This window comes from Pelophylax lessonae (genome assembly GCF_965119305.1).
Source record: "Pelophylax lessonae genome assembly, chromosome: 13".
In the NCBI taxonomy this organism is placed as follows: Eukaryota; Metazoa; Chordata; class Amphibia; order Anura; family Ranidae; genus Pelophylax; species Pelophylax lessonae.
Window position 1 is genome coordinate 120,609,000 of NC_138780.1, and position 20,888 is coordinate 120,629,887.

The 20,888-nt window shown below is 42.3% G+C and overlaps 1 protein-coding gene across 1 annotated transcript in view; it reads left to right on the plus strand.

Annotated features, from left to right (window-relative positions):
* Nucleotides 1-20,888, plus strand: part of LOC309569394 (uncharacterized protein) — a 326,566-nt gene that overhangs the window by 96,393 nt on the left and 209,285 nt on the right. The window contains exons 11-13 of the mRNA XM_082275209.1: nt 371-750; nt 4,087-4,561; nt 9,190-9,319. Coding sequence (XP_082131335.1) covers nt 371-750; nt 4,087-4,561; nt 9,190-9,319 — 985 coding nt within the window. The remainder of the gene's footprint in view (nt 1-370; nt 751-4,086; nt 4,562-9,189; nt 9,320-20,888) is intronic.

Sequence of the window (20,888 nt, forward strand, 5' to 3'; positions counted from 1 at the left end):
GAATTTGCATTGTTTGCATCAGACTGTGCAACCTGTGGATCAGAGGGGGTATAAAGTGGGTCCAGGGGCAGCTGTACTTGTCTTCTATGTATCCACATTATTTATGACCCTATGTGGGAAAGTATTTTTTGCTTAATTTTTCCATAAAATGAAAGGTGACCACTTTATACTGCTACTATTAGTAAAAACTCCTTTTTAGTGCTCATTTTATGACCAATGTGCCTGAAAGCAGAACCTGCTTTGCTGTCTTCAGAAATATGATTGGGAATAAGGGATAGTCTAACTGGTTGCTATAGGCAGTACTGTTCCCCATTACATAATATATTCTGTACAATCAGATTTTATACTTTTTGTCTTTTTTCCACCACAGAAAACACACTCTTCATCTTCTCCAATTATATCGATCTCAGGGGAAAGTAAATTCCATCTTTCAGCTGACTTTCAAACAAGTATGAAGGAGCTTGCAGCATGGAAGCTGCAACATTACAGGCCATTAGCAGCTGAAATTGCCTGCCCAGGTAAACAAACAGAGGAGCACAACCCCGAAATAATGCCAGGCATCTCTACACAGACAGCCTTATTTACTGACAAAGACAAAGAGTTAACTTATACAGAGGTGGGGGCCATTCCACAACAGACTTTGAAGCATGTCAAGAGGAAAAAATATAAGAAGAAGAAAGGGCACTTTGATTCAAAGAAGCTGAAAATTCTATTACGGGAGTTAAAACGACCGCTGCAGACCCTTAAAAGGTAAGTTATTATGATGTACAGAGCTGGACTATGGATATGCCGCTGTGCAAATAGATGATAGATTATAGATGATAGATTTTTCTGTAGATTCTTTTCTGCTATTTGGATTTCCCAAAATTTCTGCAGCAGGGCTCGCTGAATCTGCAATGTTACAGTGGGGACTGGACTCCTGATTACCAGAAGTGTGTGTATTGGAATTCCCCATCCAACTCCAGGCAGTACATATTGAGATTGATATACTAAAGGTAATAAACTATAGACTGTGCACACTCTGCAAGTGCAGTTGCTCCGGAGCTTAGTACAAGAGGCGAAGCTTCACTTTAAAAATAATACCCTATTGCATGCAAGGGAAATTAAAAAAAGAGCGTTTTTTGCTTGCACAAGATTAGATGATTGAAGTTATCAGAGCTTTACCTCATTTACTAAGTACAAGAGCAACTGCACTTGTAAAGTGCACTGCCTATTCGTCATTAGTAAATTAACCCCACTTTTTCATTTTGGATAGAGCGGGCAGGGTAAAGCTTTTGTCAGGTTTTATTGCCATCCCTCTTGCCATATTGATTTAGGATGTAATGGAAAATCTCTCCAAAGAGGACAAAGAAAAAAATTGAAAAGAGCAGGGAGAGGTTAGACCTTCTGACAATGTTTTTATTGCTTTCTGTGCTTTTTTTCTCCTGATAACTACTCTGAAAAGAGCTCTTCGGGGACTTACAGCTACTGTCCTTGTATGCTCCTTGGTTAAACATTTCAGGTTGGTAGAGGGAGAGGATAGCCAAGTTGTTTTGGTATTTTCATTTTTGTCATGTTTTTTTTTTTTTTTTGCACCAAGCTCTGCTGAGCAAATTAGGTGTGCTGTTTTGTACTTTTTCATGCAAAATACAATAAAAATAATTTTAATAAAAAAATATTTCAAGTTGTACAGTCTCTTTTAAATGAGGCTTTGTGTCCCACTTTAAATTTGGAGGATTCCTGTTACATTGTCTAGGCTCCATGTTATTTTTATTATTATACAGGACTTATATTGTGCGAACAGTTTGCATAGCACTTTACAACCTAAGGGCAGACAGTACAGTTACAATACAATTCAATACAGGAGGAATCAGAGGGCCCTGTTCGGTAGAGCTTACAGTCTAGGACAGTGATGGTGAACCTTGGCACACCAGATGTTTTGGGACTACGCTTCACATGATGCTCATGCACTCTGCAGTGGAGTTTACCATCATGGGAAATGTAGTTCCAAAACATATGGGGTGCCAAGGTTCCCCATCACTGGTCTAGGAGATCAAAAACCTTAACGTGCAGCGAAGGTTTTTACTCTGCTCTATTTCTATAAAGATTAAGAATTCCCAGAAATAAAATCCTTGTCCCTATGCATTTCACTATGCAAGACACTCTGTCCTTTTCCTCCTGAGGTTGATATTCCAGTCTCTCTTCCTGAAAAGGATTTGGCCATCCCTATTGATAAGGCTCCCTTCTTTAGGGACCCTACTAACAAAAAGTTAGACGCTCTTGCTCCTACTATCTATTCCTTTTAGCGGGATCAACCCTTAAACATTTACTAGCCACTGTTCTTATTTCCCAGACTTTATCTGCATGGTCTAAATCACTAAAGTGGCCATTGCTTCACATTTTATGTGTGATGCAGTACTGGATGCTTTCTCTCTTCTATCACAGGCATCTCTTCATTTCAGTTTTGCAAAACAATCTGGCATAAGTGCTGGTCAGAGGATAAAGTAATTAAAAAAACAACAAGAGTCAGCTCTTAGCTCAGATGTGCAAGCATAAGTTTTACCAACGCCTTCCTATCCTGCATCAAGATGCTCCTTTTTTTCCTTGAGGTCAGGTTACAGTTCCCAGTGCCTTTTTCTACCTCTACAGCTTCCAGAACTTCCAGGTGTCCATGACAATCTGTTGCTATTTGTGCCTGCTCCTCTGTTTGGGCTGTTACTTTGCTTGATATCATCTGAGCTGTGTCCCTCAATGGACGATAGAGAAAAATGATTATTGCTCATTTACAAGCACAGCTCTCTCCCTTCACTACTGTTTTCCTCTTTGAATTACTTGCTACAGCTGGTGAGATGAGGGTTTATATCCTTAAAGGGCAGGCCTCTGGTTTTATTGCCTTGTGCCCAATTCTCCTGCAGGCAGCAGTATAACCCTACATTGCTTTATATCATCAAAGCTTAATGGACTTAGATAAATTGATTTTAATAAGAGGAAAAAAATACCTTTTTCTGCACCCCTTCAATGCACATGTACTGTTCTCTTCACATTGCTGGCAGAGGACTTACATTATGGTAGTGACCTTCTTAGCATGCTTTCTATGAAATCCCTGCACTGGGCATGAGACATTATTCTGTTGTACTCCCAGTGGAGGACCTGGCACAAGAATTGACTTCGCACCAACAATTGTGCCAGGAGAAACAAATTCTGAAGGTAGTGTGTGGGAAAGCAGGGTTCTTTTTTTTATTAATGTGGCTTTGTTATTACTATGATTTTAAAGCGTATTCTTTTAAATTTGGTTTGCATGTTAAAGCTCTGCTTTAAACATACCATTAAAACCATCTACACATTGCAGGCTATTTACTGCAAGTCTTAGCATACACCATGCAGCATCAAATGACATTGCCAGTATAATGGGGATTATACTGTACTTGCACATGAAATACAATGATGGGCAACGGGAACTAGTCATGTACACAAGACAGATGGGACTTTCCTTCTTTTGGGTGGATCTATAATACTAACTCCAGGAGCTCACTTGGCTATCCTTTCAGGGGATTGTCACCCTTATTACCCTTTGGGGAATAGCCTTATTTCTTTTTAGATAACAGCACATCCATTAGTGTCGATTCCTTCATTTTCCTTTTACATAAAATTGTGCCCATGACACTATATGCCTTTTGTTTGTCCTCGTCCTCCATTTTCTGTGGTCATCTCCTGGGTATTGTGGTTCTGTTTAGCCCTGTGTCCACCTTTAAGACCTATATATTTGCATGGCTTTTGTCATGCCACCAGATGAATTTCAACACATAAACCCAACTGTCCTGAGGAAGCAAAAGTCTACTGTGAAATACGTTGACAGTTGGATATAGAAAAGTACATTTGCATTATTTCACATGTTCATGTATTAGGCTGGTATACACCAGATCATGATCACCGTCCATTTACAATACTTTGTTTAATAAAAGATTGATTTTCTATTAGTGTATCTGCCTTATGTTGTGCCTATAAATTCCACTAATGTTGAACAAGTGTTTGATCTTCGTTGTTTACATAAAATACAAATATTTGTAGTTAAAATTACAGCCCTGGTTTATATTTATATTCATACAGATCTGTGTCAGTTGAAAGAATGGCCATTGGTTCAAGACCCACTCAGCATCTGCGGAGCTCCAGTCTCCCTCGCCAGTTAGACTTTTCATCCTTTTTAAGAACACAGGGTGGTGCCCAAACTGGTCAGGATATTCGCGAATGGGTGAGAGACATCTGGAATAATTGGTTTGATGAAGTTTTTCCACCAAGTTGGGCATCTATGGAAGATGAAGCACAGTACTTTGATATAGCTGGTCCAGTGATTCTGCCTGACTCTGAAAAGAAGGATACTCCATGGGCAGCAGGCCTGGATTCAGTACCACCTGTCCTTATAGAGGACCCAGCAGCTTCTGTGCAAGATGTGGAGAGTGAGATTTCCTATCTCACCAGTTTAATAGAGAAACAGGAGAGACCATCTGTATTCCATTACTGCAGAAGAGGCGCCCTGCACAGAAAACTAGGGAATCTACTCCTCGCCTTGCAAGATTTAGATATGGTAAGAAGCTGAAAAAACTTTCCTAACATTTATTTATGAAAGTTGACCTGTGAGGATGGACATGTGAGAACAGTTCACTGGGTTCATCCTGATTCTCACATCACTACCTAGTAAGCCACTGGCCTGGAAAAAACATACATGAAGGTTCAGACTTTTTAGATTAAAAGTGTATGAAAAGTCTTACAATGCATGTCTTCTTTTTGCTTCCTTTATAGCTGTTTGACAACTGCAACAAATGAAAATTCTTGTGTGCTAATAGCTTCTTGTACTCTGCCTCTGGAATTTTGTGAGTCTTCTTGAGCCACTCCTTTGTTGCCTTGGCTGTGTGTTTTGGGTCATTGTCATGCTAGAATACCCATCCACGACCGATTTTCAGTGCCCTGGCTGAGGGAAGGAGGTTCTCACCCATGATTTGACGGTACATGGTCCCGTCTATCTTCCCTTTGATGCGGTAAAGTTGTCCTGTCCCCTTAGCAGAAAAACACCCCCAAAGCATAATGTTTCCACCTGTACGTTTGATGGTGGTGATGGTGTTCTTGGGGTCATATGAAGCATTCCTCCTCCTCCAAACACGGCCACTTGAGTTGATGCCACAGAGTTTGATTTTTTTTCTCATCTGGCCACAACACTTTCACCAAGTTCTCCTCTGAATCATTTAGATGTTCATTAGCAAATTTCAGAAGGGCCTGTACATGTGCTTTCTGGAGCAGGGGGACCTTGCGGGCACTGCAGGATTTCAGTCCCTCCGTGTGTTACTAATTGTTTTTTTGAAATATGGTCCCAGCTGCCTTGAGATCATTGACAAGATTCTCCCGTATAGTTCTGGACTTATTCCTCACCATTCTCATGATCATTGAAACTCCACGAGGTGAGATCTTGCATGGAGCACCAGACAGAGGGAGATTGACAGTTATTTTTTTGTTTCTTCCATTTGCCAATAATCTCGCCAACTGTTGTCACCCTCTCACCAAGCTGCTTGGCGATCGTCTTGTAGCCAATTCCAGCCTTGTTTAGGTCTACAATCTTGTCCCTGACATCCTTGGACAGCTCTTTGGTCTTGGCAATGGTTGAGAGATTGGAATCTGATTGACTGATTACTTCTGCGAACAGGTGTCTTTTGAACAGGTAACAAGCAGAGATTTGGAGCACTCCCTTTAAAAGAGCTCTCCTAATCCCAGCTCGTTACATGTATAGAAAACACCTGGGAGCCAGATATCTTGCTAAATGATAGGGGATCAAATACTTCTTTCACTCATTAAAATGCAAATTAATTTATAACTTTTTTTTTAACGTACAAAATCAGCAGGGGGTCAAATATTTTTTTCCCTCGCTGTGTGTGTATATATATATATATATATATATATATATATATATATATATATATATATATATATATATAATACAACATTTTTTATTGGGTTTAGATATGCTTTAACTGGCTGCTTGAGTGTCATTTGATCGCAAGGCAAGAATTAAGTTTATATCCCAAGAATGTATATCTTTAAAGTGGGCATATCATTATAAATAAGTTAGAAGCAGACATACTTTCAAAGGAAGCAGGTGTATACTTACCTTTCCATTGCCTATGCTGTTCCATTCAAGAGAAATCCTCTGATGTCTGCTGGGGAAACCAAAACTTCTGGAAGCATCAGTCTCTTCAATCCCACACAATTCTCACTGGTCGGTGGGATGAATCATGGAGTACTGTGTGGGAACATGGAGAATGTCACTCCTGGAAGTATTGGTTTCTCAGTAGATTTAAGCAGAGGTTTTCTCTTGAACAGAATAGTACAGGCAGTAGAAAAGGTCAGTCAATTTGTTTTGCAGGTGTACCTGTAACCGATATATTTTATAGCCCATTCTGACTAGGATTATTTTAAACTTTGAATACTCACCCTTGGATGTTATAATTGTCAATAATTACTTTTTAAATATTAGTATGCACTTTATTATTTAGCTATACTTGCTTTTCTTTTTTACTTGATTTTTCTGAATTTGGCACTTTAGCTTGAGTCAGGAATCAGAGATCAATTGCTGTCCTGTCAATTGGTTATTTCCCAATTTCTACTTTACATTTTACCAACCACTATGTAGTAGGCATACATATTGTGTGACTGAATGACATTTAAGGATACTAAAGGATTAATTTTTGTATTATAAAATATAGAAGCCAAATATGACTAAGTTTGCACTTGTGTGTTACTTTGCATTTTCTTGAACCAATACCTTAAAGGGGTTGATTTACTAAAGGTAAATAGACTGTGCACTTTGCAAATGCAGTTGCACTTTTCCCCAGAGCTTCGAGAATGTAGTGAAGCTTCAACTTGTAAAGAATACCCAATCAGGTGCTAGGAAAATAAAAAGCATTTTTGCTTGCAAATGATTAGATGATGGATAACGGCAGAGTTTCACCACATTCACTAAGCCTGGGGAAGATGAGCGCTACTGCACTTGCAAAGTTCACAGTCTATTTGCCTTTAGTAAATCAACCCCAAAGTGTATGTAAACTCAAACTGTGAACAGCTCTTATTTGCTCCCCCTTGGTCAGTTAAATATACTATTGAAAGTGTTTTAAAATTTGTATTTGAGAAGTGCACAAAATACCTGCTGTTCCTGCCAGAAATCTTGTGAGATAAAAGGCTTTCTGTGTTCTATAATCTATAGATCTATAATTATGATTCTTGTGCTGCACTCTTATCAAATACATTGTCCTCAGTTGTATCTGTGGACTACAAAACACCTCCGCAATTGTCTCATTATGGGTTCTGAAAATGTAATATTGTAGACCATTAGTACGATCTGCATCTGGTATTTCACTTCTTGTATCCTGAGATTCATTAATAGGAATTAGTCAGATAAGGTAGACTTAAGGCCAAATGATGTTTCCTCAGTAATAAACATTTTTAGTGTCCTGTAAGTCAATATAGAAATTATTAACAAAACAGTTACTGTATTTTCACCCTATTTTCTGGAGATTGGATCTGGGATGGGATCTGGAAAGATACAGCCATGGCCAAAAGTTGTGAGACTGCCACAAATAAATTCACAAAGTCTGCTGCCTGTTTTTATGATGCCTATTTGCATCTACTCCAGAATGTTATGAAGAGTGATCAAATGAATTTCAATTAATTGCAAAGTTCCTCTTTGTCATGAAAATGAACTTAATCCCAAAAAAAAAAAAAATTTCCACTGCATTTTAGCACTGTCACAAAAGGACCAGCTGACATCATGTCAGTGATTCTCTCGGTAACACAGGTATCCGTGTTGATGAGGACAAGGCTGGAAATCACTCTTTAATACTGACTGATTTAGAATAACAGACTGGAAGCTTTAAAAGGAGGGTGGTGCTTGAAATCATTGTTCTTCCTCTGTTAACCATGGTTACATGCAAGGAAACACATGCAATCATCATAGAAAAAGGATTCACAGGCAAGGATATTGCTGCTACTAAGATTGTACCTAAATCAACCATTTATCAGAACATCAAGAATTTTAAGGAGAGAGGTTCAGTTGTTGTGAAGAAGGCTTCAGGGCGCTCAAGAAAGTCCAGTAAGTACCAGGACCATCTCCAGCAGTTGATTCAGCTGAGGGATTGGGGCAGCACCAGTGCAGAGCTTGCTCGTGAATGGCAGCAGCTAGGTGTGAGTGCATCTGCACACACAGTGAGGCGAAGACTTTTGAAGGATGGCCTGGTGTCAAGAAGGGCAGCAAGGAAGCCACTTCTCTCCAGGAAAAACATCAGGGACCGACTGATATTCTGCAAAAGGTACAGGGACTGGACTGCTGAGGACTAGGGTAAAGTAATTTTCTCTAATCTGATTAGTCCCCTTTCCAATTGTTTGTGGCATCCGAAATAAAAACCTTGTCCAGAAAAAAAAAAAACCTGAGTGCTACTATCAGTCCTGTTTTATGCCAACAGAAAAGCATTCTGAGACCATTCATGTGTGGGGTTGCTTCTCAACCAAGGGAGTGGGCTCACAATTTTGCCTAAATACACAGCCATGAATAAAGAATGGTACAAAAACATTCTCTGAGAGCAACTTCTCCCATCCATCCAAGAACAGTTTGGTGACGAACAATGCCTTTTCTAGCATGATGGAGCACCTTGCTTTAGGGCAAAAGTGATAACTAAGTGGCTTGGGAAACAAAACATTGAAATATTGGGTCCATGCCCAGGAAACTCCTCAGACCTTAATCCTATTGAGAACTTGTGGTCAATACTCAAGAGGCAGGTGAACAAAACCCCCCTCCATAAATTCTGACAAACTCCAAGCATTGATTATACAAGAATGGGCTGCCATCAGTCAGGATGTGGCCCAGAAGTTGATTGACAGCATGCCAAGGAGAATCGCAGAGGTCTTGAAAAAGAAGGGTCAACACTCCAAATATTGACTCTTTGCATAAACTTAATCTAATTGTCAATAAAAGCCTTTGACACCCTTAAAAATGCTTGTAATTATACTTTAGTATACCATAGTAACATCTCACAAAAACACTGAAGAAGCAGACTTTGTGAAAATTAATATTTGTGTCCTTTTCAAAACTTTTGGCCAGGGCTGTACATCATGATCCCAATGTGTATGTTTATATAAGAATAAGTAAAACAAAACCCACTGTCTTTTTCACAGGTTATAAAACAGGAGCCACAACTGCTGGATGCATATTGGCATAGACATCTGATTTTCTTGCTGCAAGGGAAGGCAAACGAGGCTCTAGATGACTTGAACTTCATTATTAAATATAATAAAACACATGCAGGTAAGACGTTTACTCAGCTGAGTACCTTGTATGGGGCTATATACTGGGACTAGGGCAACTTGGGTGATGGTGGCTAAGTAGTTAGCACTTCAATTAGTAGCATTAGGGTCATTGGTTCGAATCCCAACCATGCCACTACCTGCCTTGAGTTTGCATGTTCTCTCTGTGCCTGAGTTGGTTTCCTCCAGGTACTCCTGTTTCCTCCCACATTCCAAAGACATGAGGATTTGTACAAGACATCTTGGAGTCCAGGATTTGATTGCCATGGCCTTGGTTTGAGGGAGTCTGACAGGATAGACCAAACCTCTAAGGTGAGTGGAGACCAGAATTAGGTTGATGGCACAATCGTACAGAAAATGTGATAGCAATTGATCTGCATTGTGCTTGGGGAAGACATCTTGGTATTCCACATAATGAGCTGAAATAGGAGAGAAAGCCACAAAATTACTTCACAAAAGGAAGTACATGCTTGCTAATGGATGAATTGGAAACAGATGGGATTGGAGGCCGCCCATTCCTCCCCCACCTGCTCCAATCCATGACTGGCAATGAAAAACGTATGGCTGTATAAGAAACCATGGGGTGCAAACTAAATATGAGGCACTGGTAACATTGTTGCAGGCGAGTTTAGCAGTGAGATTTTGAAACTGAATAGGCCACGGTAGTGTAGTCTGTAGTGAATTTCTGTGGTGATAGCAGCAAGTAAAGCATATACGTCTTAGACAGGACAGATAGCCACCCTGGGGAGATATTTAATTGGTCTGGAGGTTTGGGAGCTGGACTGAGAATAACTTCTAATTGATTCACGCTAGTTGAGAGAGCATGGGGATGTTGAATCACCTGGACTTGAATGGCTTCCTGGGCATCAAGCTTTTGTGCAAGAAGCTTGTTAGGATCAGTATGGGGCTAGGGTACCTCATGGTTTGAACAAACTTTCAAAGACAGGGATCCATATCCACAAGGGAACAGAATCCAGAAAGAGGAACTTTCTTGAGGTTGCATGGAGATGCAGGTGTCAAAGAGTGCATTTGGAATAATAGGATGACACAGGATGCTCGAAAGTCGCTAAATGTGACTGGATTCTTTGGAGTCACTGAGTGATGCAGGATGCTCTGAGACCACTGGGTGACATAGTTAGATCCAATAGATGTCATGTGACACACGAGTGCAGGGGTTACTGGAGATACTGGGGTTCACTGTATACACAGAAGTTACTAGAAACATTGTGCAAGTGCAAATGCCACTGGATATGCTGGGGTCACTGGAGTCACTGATATGATCCCTGTGTCTCCAGTGACCCTTTGAGACATTGGATCAAAGGGGTGCACACAATCCCTGAGTTTCTGGAGGCAGAAGGGCTGAGGTTACTGTAGACACTAGAGTGCAGGGGTTGCCGAAGGCCCAGAAGAGCAAGTGTCACTAGAAGGCATAGAAGTGCAGGTGTCACTGGAGGCTCAGGAAGGCAGGGGACTCTGGATGCACAGAGGTCACGTTGACTGTAAACAGGGGAATACAGGAGGACGCTGAGGGCACAGGGAGCTCCACTTAGCTGTAGTGATGTGTTAAAATAGAAGCATGTACTTAACCTTGCTAGTTAACAGGATAATCAGCAGCAACTTCCAGTGAGATACCACAAAAGAACAAAATAATAATACAAGTTGTGTAAAAACAGTGATCAATAACAAACATAACATTTTTTATTATATGAATAAATGAATATAGATTTAGGTAGATGAATGAAAATTATTGGTGATATAAAGTGACCAAACAATATCAGTCAAAGCAATAAACTGGTGTGATGTGAAGAAAAATTAAAACTAAAAAAGTCCCAAAGCTGTGATAAAGTGAATCACATATCTTCATGAGCAACACGAATAGTGATTAATGTGAACTAAATCTTCATATAAAAATCACACATGATGTTGTATCCTCCACCGCCAGTGCTCAAGCCACCACCATAAACACGACCTGCTTACCAGTTGAAAAAAACCTAAAAGGCCAAAACGCCACAAGGAGGAAGATGATGGAACTGATCCGCTTGGGTAATAATTCAGCCTGTGACAAAGGAAACAACACCCACCAGATGAAGGAGACCTTGAAGGTCAAACCGCCACACGGAGGAAGATGAGGGACCTGATCCGCTTGTATAATAAATCATCTTGCGACCAAGAAAACAACACCCGCCTCCGATCAGCACAGCTGCAGCATCTCGCGAGAACGTGCTCGGAGGCGGGTGTTGTTTCCTTGGTCGCAAGCTGATTTATTATACAAGTGGATCAGGTCCCTCAATTTTCATTCATCTACCTAATTCTATATTCATATATATAATATACATACACAAACCCAATTCCAAAAAAGTTGTAAAAAAGGAATGGACACATTTACAAATCTCATAAACTTATATTTTATTCACAATATAATATAGATAACATATCAAATGATGTTGAAAGTGAGACTTTTTGAAATGTTATGCCAAATATTGACTCATTTTGGATTTCATGAGAGCTACACATTCCAAAAAAGTTGGGATAGGTAGCAATAGGAGGCCGGAAAAGTTAAATGTACATATAAGGAACAGCTGGAAGACCAATTTGCAACTTATTAGGTCAATTGGCAACATGATTGGGTATAAAAAGAGCCTCAGAGTGGCAGTGTCTCTCAGAAGTCAAGATGGGCAGAGGATCACCAATTCCTCCAATGCTGTGGCAAAATATAGTGGAGCAATATCAGAAAGGAGTTTCTCAGAGAAAAATTGCAAAGAGTTTGAAGTTATCATCATCTACAGTGCATAATATCATCCAAAGATTCAGAGAATCTGGAACAAACTCTGTGCGTAAGGGTTAATGCCGGAAAACCATACTGGATGTTCGTGATCTTTGGGCCCTTAGACGGCACTGCATCACATACAGGAATGCTACTGTAATGGAAATCACAACATGGGCTCAGGAATACTTCCAGAAAACATTGTCGGTGAACACAATCCACCGTGCCATTCGCCATTGCCGACTAAAACTCTATAGTCCAAAAAAGAAGCCATATCTAAACATGATCCAGAAGCACAGGCTTTTTCTCTGGGCCAAGGCTCATTTAAAATGGTCTGTGGCAAAGTGGAAAACTGTTCTGTGGTCAGACGAATCAAAATTTGAAGTTCTTTTTGGAAAACTGGTACGCCATGTCATCCGGACTAAAGAGGACAAGGACAACCCAAGTTGTTATCAGCGCTCAGTTCAGAAGCCTGCATCTCTGATGGTATAGGGTTGCATGAGTGGGTGTGGCATGGGCAGCTTACACATCTGGAAAGGCACCATCAATGCTGAAAGGTATATCCAAGTTCTAGAACAACATATGCTCCCATCCAGACGTTGTCTCTTTCAGGGAAGGCCTTGCATTTTCCAACATGACAATGCCAGACCACATACTGCATCAATTACAACATCATGGCTGCGTAGAAGAAGGATCCGGGTACTGAAATGGCCAGCCTGCTGTCCAGATCTTTCACCCATAGAAAACATTTGGAGAATCATAAAGAGGAAGATGCAACAAAGAAGACCTAAGACAGTTGAGCATCTAGAAGCCTGTATTAGACAAGAATGGGACAACTTTCCTATTCCTAGACTTGAGCAACTTGTCTCCTCAGTCCCCGGACGTTTGCAGACTGTTATAAAAAGAAGAGGTGATGCCACACAGTGGTAAACATGGCCTTGTCCCAACTTTTTTGAGATGTGTTGATGCCATAAAATTTAAAATCAACGTATTTTTCACTTAAAATGATACAGTTTCTCAGTTTAAACATTTGATATGTCATCTATGTTGTATTCTGAATAAAATATTGAAATTTGAAACTTCCACATCATTGCATTCTGTTTTTATTCACAATTTGTACAGTGTCCCAACTTTTTTGGAATTGGGTTTATATATAATATATATGTGTATATTGTAAGCTGGGGAACAGGTAGCAGGTGCAAAGCTCCCTGGGATAAGCAGTTTTTCAGGCACAGATACCAAATCCAGTGAGGTAGTGACAAACAGTGCGGTGTTTATTGGTGTTATATACAAGTCTATATACAGGTGCTGTACAGTGCCTTTTTAGAAAACAAGCAGTAATAATAAACAAAAGCCTAGCCATGTCCTGGTGCTTACTACACACAATGCAGTCCCTAACTAACACAGACTGAGCAAGCCTACAGCTTGTCAGCTTCCAAAGACACACACAGGTAGTTTTACTGACCTTCCGCTCTCAGACAAAACGTTGTCTGTTTTCCCAGGCTGAGATAGAGATGCTGTCTGTCTCAGGTGAGATTAAATTGGCCTGGTGAAGAGGACGAAGATCCGAACTGGATCATGGCTCAGAGATCCCTAAAGGTATAGGAGAGATGCCTGGGTGATGTATAAACCCCGAACAGGACTTTTCCTGGCTCTCTCTGGGACACTCTGCTACATATCCCCCCCCTTGTTTCAACCCCAGGGTTGGAACACCTGTGGCCAAACAGGAGTGAACACGGGACAGGGCATCTACATTCCCCATCTCAACACCTGGCCTGTGTTTTACAGTGAAGGAGTAATCTTGTAGAGCCAAAAACCACCGGTTCACCCGTCTATTAGTCTCCTTTTGGGCCATCCATTTCAGAGGAGCATGGTCAGTTATCAAATCAAACTGGCGCCCTAACAGATAGTACCTTAGTGCGTCCAAGGCCCACTTTATGGCTAAACATTCCTTTTCAATGACTGCATACTTTCTCTCGTGTTCATTAAGCTTTCTGCTCAGGTACACCACAGGGTGTTCTTCCCCATTGTGTACCTGTGACAATACGGCCCCAATACCTACATCAGACACATCCGTCTGAACCAAGAAATCCTTGGAGAAATCAGGGGAGTACAACACTGGCTGTGCACAAAGAGCCTTCTTTAAGACTTGGAAAGACTCCTCTGCTATTGGGGACCATTTCACCATTACTGATTCTTTCCCTTTCGTAAGGTCGGTCAGTGGGGCAGCTAGAGTTGCAAGATTCAGGATAAACCTCCTATAGTACCCTGCAATTCCAAGAAAGGCTCTGACCTGCTTCTTGTTTGCAGGACGTGGCCATTCTTGGATGGCTTCTACTTTGTTTAACTGAGGTTTAATGACTCCACGACCAATAGTGTAGCCCAAATACCTGGCTTCCTCTAAACCAATGGCACATTTTTTTGGGTTTGCTGTAAAACCTTCCTTGAAGAGGGAATCCATAACTGCCTGTACACGGGGCAAGTGAGACTCAGTCAGTGCTATGTACCACTATATTGTCCAGATAGGCAGCTGCATACTGTCAGTGAGGTCTTAGGGTCCTGTCCATGGCCCTCTGAAATGTCGCAGGGGCATTTTGCAACCCAAAAGGCATTTTTTTATACTGAAATTAACCCTCTGGGGTAACAAACGCAGTCTTTTCTTTGGCGCTACCAGTCAGGGGTATTTGCCAATATCCTTTGGTCAAGTCTAAAGTAGTTAGATAGCGGGCTTTGCCAAGTCTGTCTATAAGTTCGTCCACTCTGGGCATTGGGTATGTGTCAAACTTTGTCACTGCATTGAGTTTTCTGAAGTCGTTACAGAATCTCCAAGTACCATCAGGTTTTGGGACTAAAACGATGGGGCTAGACCAGTCACTATTGGATTCCTCAATGACATCTAGCTCCAGCATCCTTTTTACTTCATCACTAATGTCCTTTTTCCTCGCTTCGGGAATTCGGTACGGTTTGAGCTTGACACGGACCCCAGGTTCAGTAACAATATCATGCTGAACTGCTGAAGTCGTACCAGGTAACTCCGAAAATTTCTCTCTATTCCTTATCAGGAACTCTCTAGCTTCTTGTTTTTGGGAATAAGACAGGGTGTCTGGAACCGTGACCTCAGGGACCAGAGGGGACTCAGTAACCCTAGATGTCACAGGGATGGACCTCGCAGTTAAGGCCAGCCTATCCTTCCAGGGCTTTAACAGATTAATATGGTAAATCTGCTCTGGCTTCCTTTTTCCTGGTTGATGCACTTTATAATTGACCTCCCCAACTCTCTCCAATACTTCAAAGGGACCCTGCCACTTAGCTAGGAACTTGCTCTCGACAGTGGGAACTAACACCAGGACCCTGTCACCAGGTGAGAAGACACGGAGTCGGGCTCCCCTGTTGTATATTCTCTGTTGGGCTGCCTGGGCCTGCAGTAAGTGTTCCTTTACCATAGGCATGATCGCTGCTATCCTGTTCTGCATTTGAGCGATGTGCTCAATGACACTTTTGTGGGGTGTCTGCTCCCCCTCCCAGGTTTCTTTGGCTATGTCTAAGAGTCCCCGAGGGTGTCTCCCATAAAGCAATTCAAAAGGAGAGTATCCCGTATAGGACTGGGGTACTTCCCTGATGGCGAACATCAAGTACGGAATCAAGAAGTCCCAGTTTTTTCCATCCTTGTCCACAACCTTTTTTAACATACTCTTTAATGTTTTATTGAAGCGTTCTACAAGGCCATCAGTTTGAGGGTGGTATACGGAGGTTCGCAACTGGGTCACCTTAAATAACTTGCACAATTCTTTAGTTATTCGTGACATAAATGGGGTGCCCTGGTCCGTAAGGATATCCTTAGGGACCCCAACGCGACTGAACACCATGAACAACTCTTTAGCAATGTTCTTAGCGGATGCAGTGCGTAAGGGAACTGCCTCGGGGTAACGGGTAGCATAATCCATGATTACCAGAATGTGTTGATGACCCCGGGCAGACTTAGGGAGTGGACCTACAAGGTCCATGGCGATCCTCTCAAAGGGCACTTCAATAATGGGTAAGGGCACTAAAGGACTTCGGAAGTGGGGTAGTGGGGCTGACATCTGACATACAGGACAAGATTGACAATAATTGTCAATATCTTTCTGTATCCCAGGCCAGTAAAACCTGCGTAACACCCTTTCAGTGGTTTTTTTCAACCCCTAAATGACCTCCTAGTAAGTGTCCATGAGCCAATTCCAGCACCACTCGTCTGTAAGGCTTAGGGACCACCAACTGTTCAACAATTTCATCGTTCTTTTTATATACACGATACAAAAAATCCTCATTGCTGCTGAAAAAAGGAAAACAGGGCCTGTCCCCTGGTTCGCCAGGTACATCATTAATCATTACTACATTCTCCCAGGCCCTGGCAAGGGTAGGGTCTTTTCTCTGCTCGGTACCAACATTTTCCTTGTGTACATTAAGATCAGCAAACTCCAATGTACCCTCAGGGTTAGCAGAAGGTTGTCCACCTTGACTGACTGTGGGGACTTCCTCAGGCTCCTCCAGTTCTGCTGCCATAACGGAGAAAGGAAAATCCGGGGAACCTTGAGAGGGATCCCTTAAACCCACATTGTCGGTGATAGCCAGGGGTTCTGGCTCCACCACTGAGTCAGTTACTGTGACCGAGTCGGGACCGTCCCACAGTTCCCAAAACTTAGGGAAGTCTCTACCGATGATGGCCTCATGCACTAAGTGGGGCACAAGTCCGACCGGATGGGTCACCGTACCTAAATCAGTTTCAAAGCGAACAGTCGCTATAGGATACTCCCGAGTATCACCATGTACACAGATCACAGCAACTTTTTTTGCATTTAAATTCACATTTTCAACCATTTCTGCTTTAACCAAAGTCACTAGACTTCCCCAGTCCAGCAAGGCTGCAATAGGCTTATCATTAACAGTCATTTGGCATATGTGTTTTCCTACACCTGGCGCAGCAGCGCATGAAACAGCAGCAAACATAGACTGCCTTCTAAGAGACATGTCACACTGCATGGGTTCATCTGTCAACGAATAGTTTGCTGCAACATGTCCCAGTTCCTGGCAACGGAAACACCTGATGTTACCCCAGTTAGGTTTGTTGACAGGCAGTGGCTTCCCTTGTTTGAGACGCCAAACTTCAGCTCTGGCACCAAAAATCCTCCCCCCTGTCTCCTTGCCCACTTCCCCTGGAACAGTCTTACAGGTTGTCTGGGGAGACCGTGGCTTTGGGTGGAAAGTCCGTGCGGCTGTAGGAGTGGTGACCAGGTTCTCTGCAGCATAGTACCTCTCAACAAGCTCCACCAGGTTGTCTGCCGACTTGGGGTCTCCTTGACTCACCCACTTCTGCAAAGGAGTTGGTAATGACCTCAGGAACCGATCCATGACTACACGCTCCACTATTTGTGGCCCAGACAAGGACTCCGGCTGTAGCCATTTTCGCGCCAGGTGGATTAGGTCAAACATCTGTGAGGGGGCCTCTCATCTCGGAAGGACCAGCTGTTGACCCGCTGGGCTAGAACGGCCAAGTTGACACCGAGACGCGCCAGGATTTCCTGCTTGACCTTTTCATACTCTCCTGCATCCACGGACTCCAAATCGTAATAGGCCTTCTGCGATTCCCCAGTAAGTAAGGGAGCGACCAATCCTGCCCACTGGGTTTTGGGCCAGCCTTCCCTCTCAGCGGTTCTCTCAAATGTAACCAGAAAGGCCTCTGGGTCATCATCAGCAGTCATCTTGGACAGGACGCGACCAACATGGATGGCTGAGGAGCGGTCTCTAACTGTTTCTGTTTTCACAGCAGACTCCTGTGCAAGTGTCTGCACCACCTCAACCAGCACCTTTCTGTCTGCTTCTGCAGCACTTGCCAGTTTTTCAAACATCAACTGGGTTTGATTTTGTACAGCACCAATCTGTTGTTGAATCAAAGAGTTTGCTTGCTGTTGTGCAGCGTTTGCTTGCTGCTGTGCAGCGTTGGATAACACCAACTGTTTGAGGATTTCCTCCATGTTTAGTCACTCCAGGTACTGGCCCTTTAAGTAGTAACTTACTACCAGTGCCCTCAGGCCTCCAGCATATGTAAGCTGGGGAACAGGTAGCAGGTGCAAAGCTCCCTGGGATAAGCAGTTTTTTAGGCACAGATACAAAATCCAGTGAGGTAGTGACAAACAGTGCGGTGTTTATTGGTGCTATATACAAGTCTGTATACAGGTGCTGTACAGTGCCTTTTTAGAAAACAAGCAGTAATAATAATAATAAACAAAAGCCTAGCCGTGTCCTGGTGCTTACTACACACAATGCAGTCCCTAACTAACACAGACTGAGCAAGCCTACAGCTTGTCAGCTTCCAAAGACACACACAGGTAGTTTTACTGACCTTCCGCTCTCATAGACAAACGTTGTCTGTTTTCCCAGGCTGAGAGAGAGATGCTGTCTGTCTCAGGTGAGATTAAATTGGCCTGGTGAAGAGGACGAAGATCCGAACTGGATCATGGCTCAGAGATCCCAAAAGGTATAGGAGAGATGCCTGGGTGATGTATAAACCCCGAACAGGACTTTTCCTGGCTCTCTCTGGGACACTCTGCTACAATATATATATATAATATACAGTGCATTGCAAAAGTATTCGGCCCCCTTCAACCTTTTGCCACATTTCAGGCTCCAAACATAAAGATATAAAACTGTAATTTTTTTTCGAAGAATCAACAACAAGTGGGACACAATCATGAAGTGGAACGAAATTTATTGGATATTTCAAACTTTTTTAGCAAATAAAAAACTGAAAAATTGGGCGTGCAAAATTATTCAGCCCCCTTAAGTTAATACTTTGTAGCGCCACCTTTTTGCTGCGATTACAGCTGTAAGTCGCTTGGGGTATGTCTCTATCAGTTTTGCACATCGAGAGACTGACATTTTTGCCCATTCCTCCTTGCAAAACTGCTCGAGCTCAGTGAGGTTGGATGGAGAGCGTTTGTGAACAGCAGTTTTCAGTTCTTTCCACAGATTCTCGATTGGATTCAGGTCTGGACTTTGAGTTGGCCATTCTAACACCTGGATATGTTTATTTGTGAACCATTCCATTGTAGATTTTGCTATATGTTTTGGATCATTGTCTTGTTGGAAGACAAATCTCCGTCCCAGTCTCAGGTCTTTTGCAGACTCCATCAGGTTTTCTTCCAGAATGGTCCTGTATTTGGCTCCATCCATCTTCCCATTAATTTTAACCATCTTCCCTGTCCCTGCTGAAGAAAAGCAGGCCCAAACCATGATGCTGCCACCACCATGTTTGACAGTGGGGATGGTGTGTTCAGGGTGATGAGCTGTGTTGCTTTTACGCCAAACATAACATTTTGCATTGTTGCCAAAAAGTTCGATTTTGATTTCATCTGACCAGAGCACCTTCTTCCACATGTTTGGTGCGTCTCCCAGGTGGCTTGTGGCAAACTTTAAACGACGCTTTTTATGGATATCTTTAAGAAATGGCTTTCTTCTTGCCACTCTTCCATAAAGGCCAGATTTGTGCAGTATACGACTGATTGTTGTCCTATGGACAGAGTCTCCCACCTCAGCTGTAGATCTCTGCAGTTCATCCAGAGTGATCATGGGCCTCTTGGCTGCATCTCTGATCAGTCTTCTCCTTGTATGAGCTGAAAGTTTAGAGGGACGGCCAGGTCTTTGTAGATTTGCAGTGGTCTCATACTCCTTCCATTTCAATATTATTGCTTGCACAGTGCTCCTTGGGTTTAAACTTCTCCACAACAGTATCTCGGACCTGCCTGGTGTGTTCCTTGTTCTTCGTGATACTCTCTGCGCTTTAAACGGACCTCTGAGACTGTCACAGTGCAGGTGCATTTATACGGAGACTTGATTACACACAGGTGGATTCTATTTATCATCATTAGTCATTTTGGTCAACATTGGATCATTCAGAGATCCTCACTGAACTTCTGGAGAGAGTTTGCTGCACTGAAAGTAAAGGGGCTGAATAATTTTGCATGCCCAATTTTTCAGTTTTTTTATTTGTTAAAAAAGTTTGAAATATCCAATAAATTTCATTCCACTTTGTGATTGTGTCCCACTTGTTGTTGATTATTCACAAAAAATTACAGTTTTATATCTTTATGTTTGAAGCCTGAAATGTGGCAAAAAAGGTCAAAGTTCAAGGGGGCCGAATACTTTTGCAATGCACTGTATTATATATATATATATATATTGTGACAGGAAGTCAGGTAAATCTGGGAATGTAGTCACTGAGAGGAGACACATTCCCACCTGCTTTGAAAAGTTCACTGATACTATAGGGTGTTGGCTGCAAAAAGAGCCAGCAGGAAGTTGAAAACCATTCAGCTGTTCAGAATGAGGAGATCAAGGCCTCTATAATTTGTCCAGAGAAAATCTATTGAGTGCTGCCTCCTGTCGCCGTGTGGGCTGGGAGAGGAAGGCAGACATACGTGTACCTCCCGACGCCGTGTGGGCATGGGAGAAGGACTGCTGCCTCCTGTCGCCGTGTGGGCTGGGAGAGGGGGACAGTCGGATGTGTGCCTCCCGACAAGCTGGTGAGCATGGGAGAAGACCCCCTACAGCGATGTGAAGCTAAGGAGGGTAACCACGAGTGAAGACGTCTCAAAGGTGAGAAGACAAAGTGTTCCATGTGAAGAGTGTGAAGAGTAAAGGGACCTGTTAAATGAACTGTGTTCAATGTGAAGAATCTGAAGAGTAAAGGATCCTGTTATAAATGAACATGTGCTGTGTGAAAGAAAACAAAGGGACATGTTCAATGGACAATGTTTGTGCTGTGTGAAAA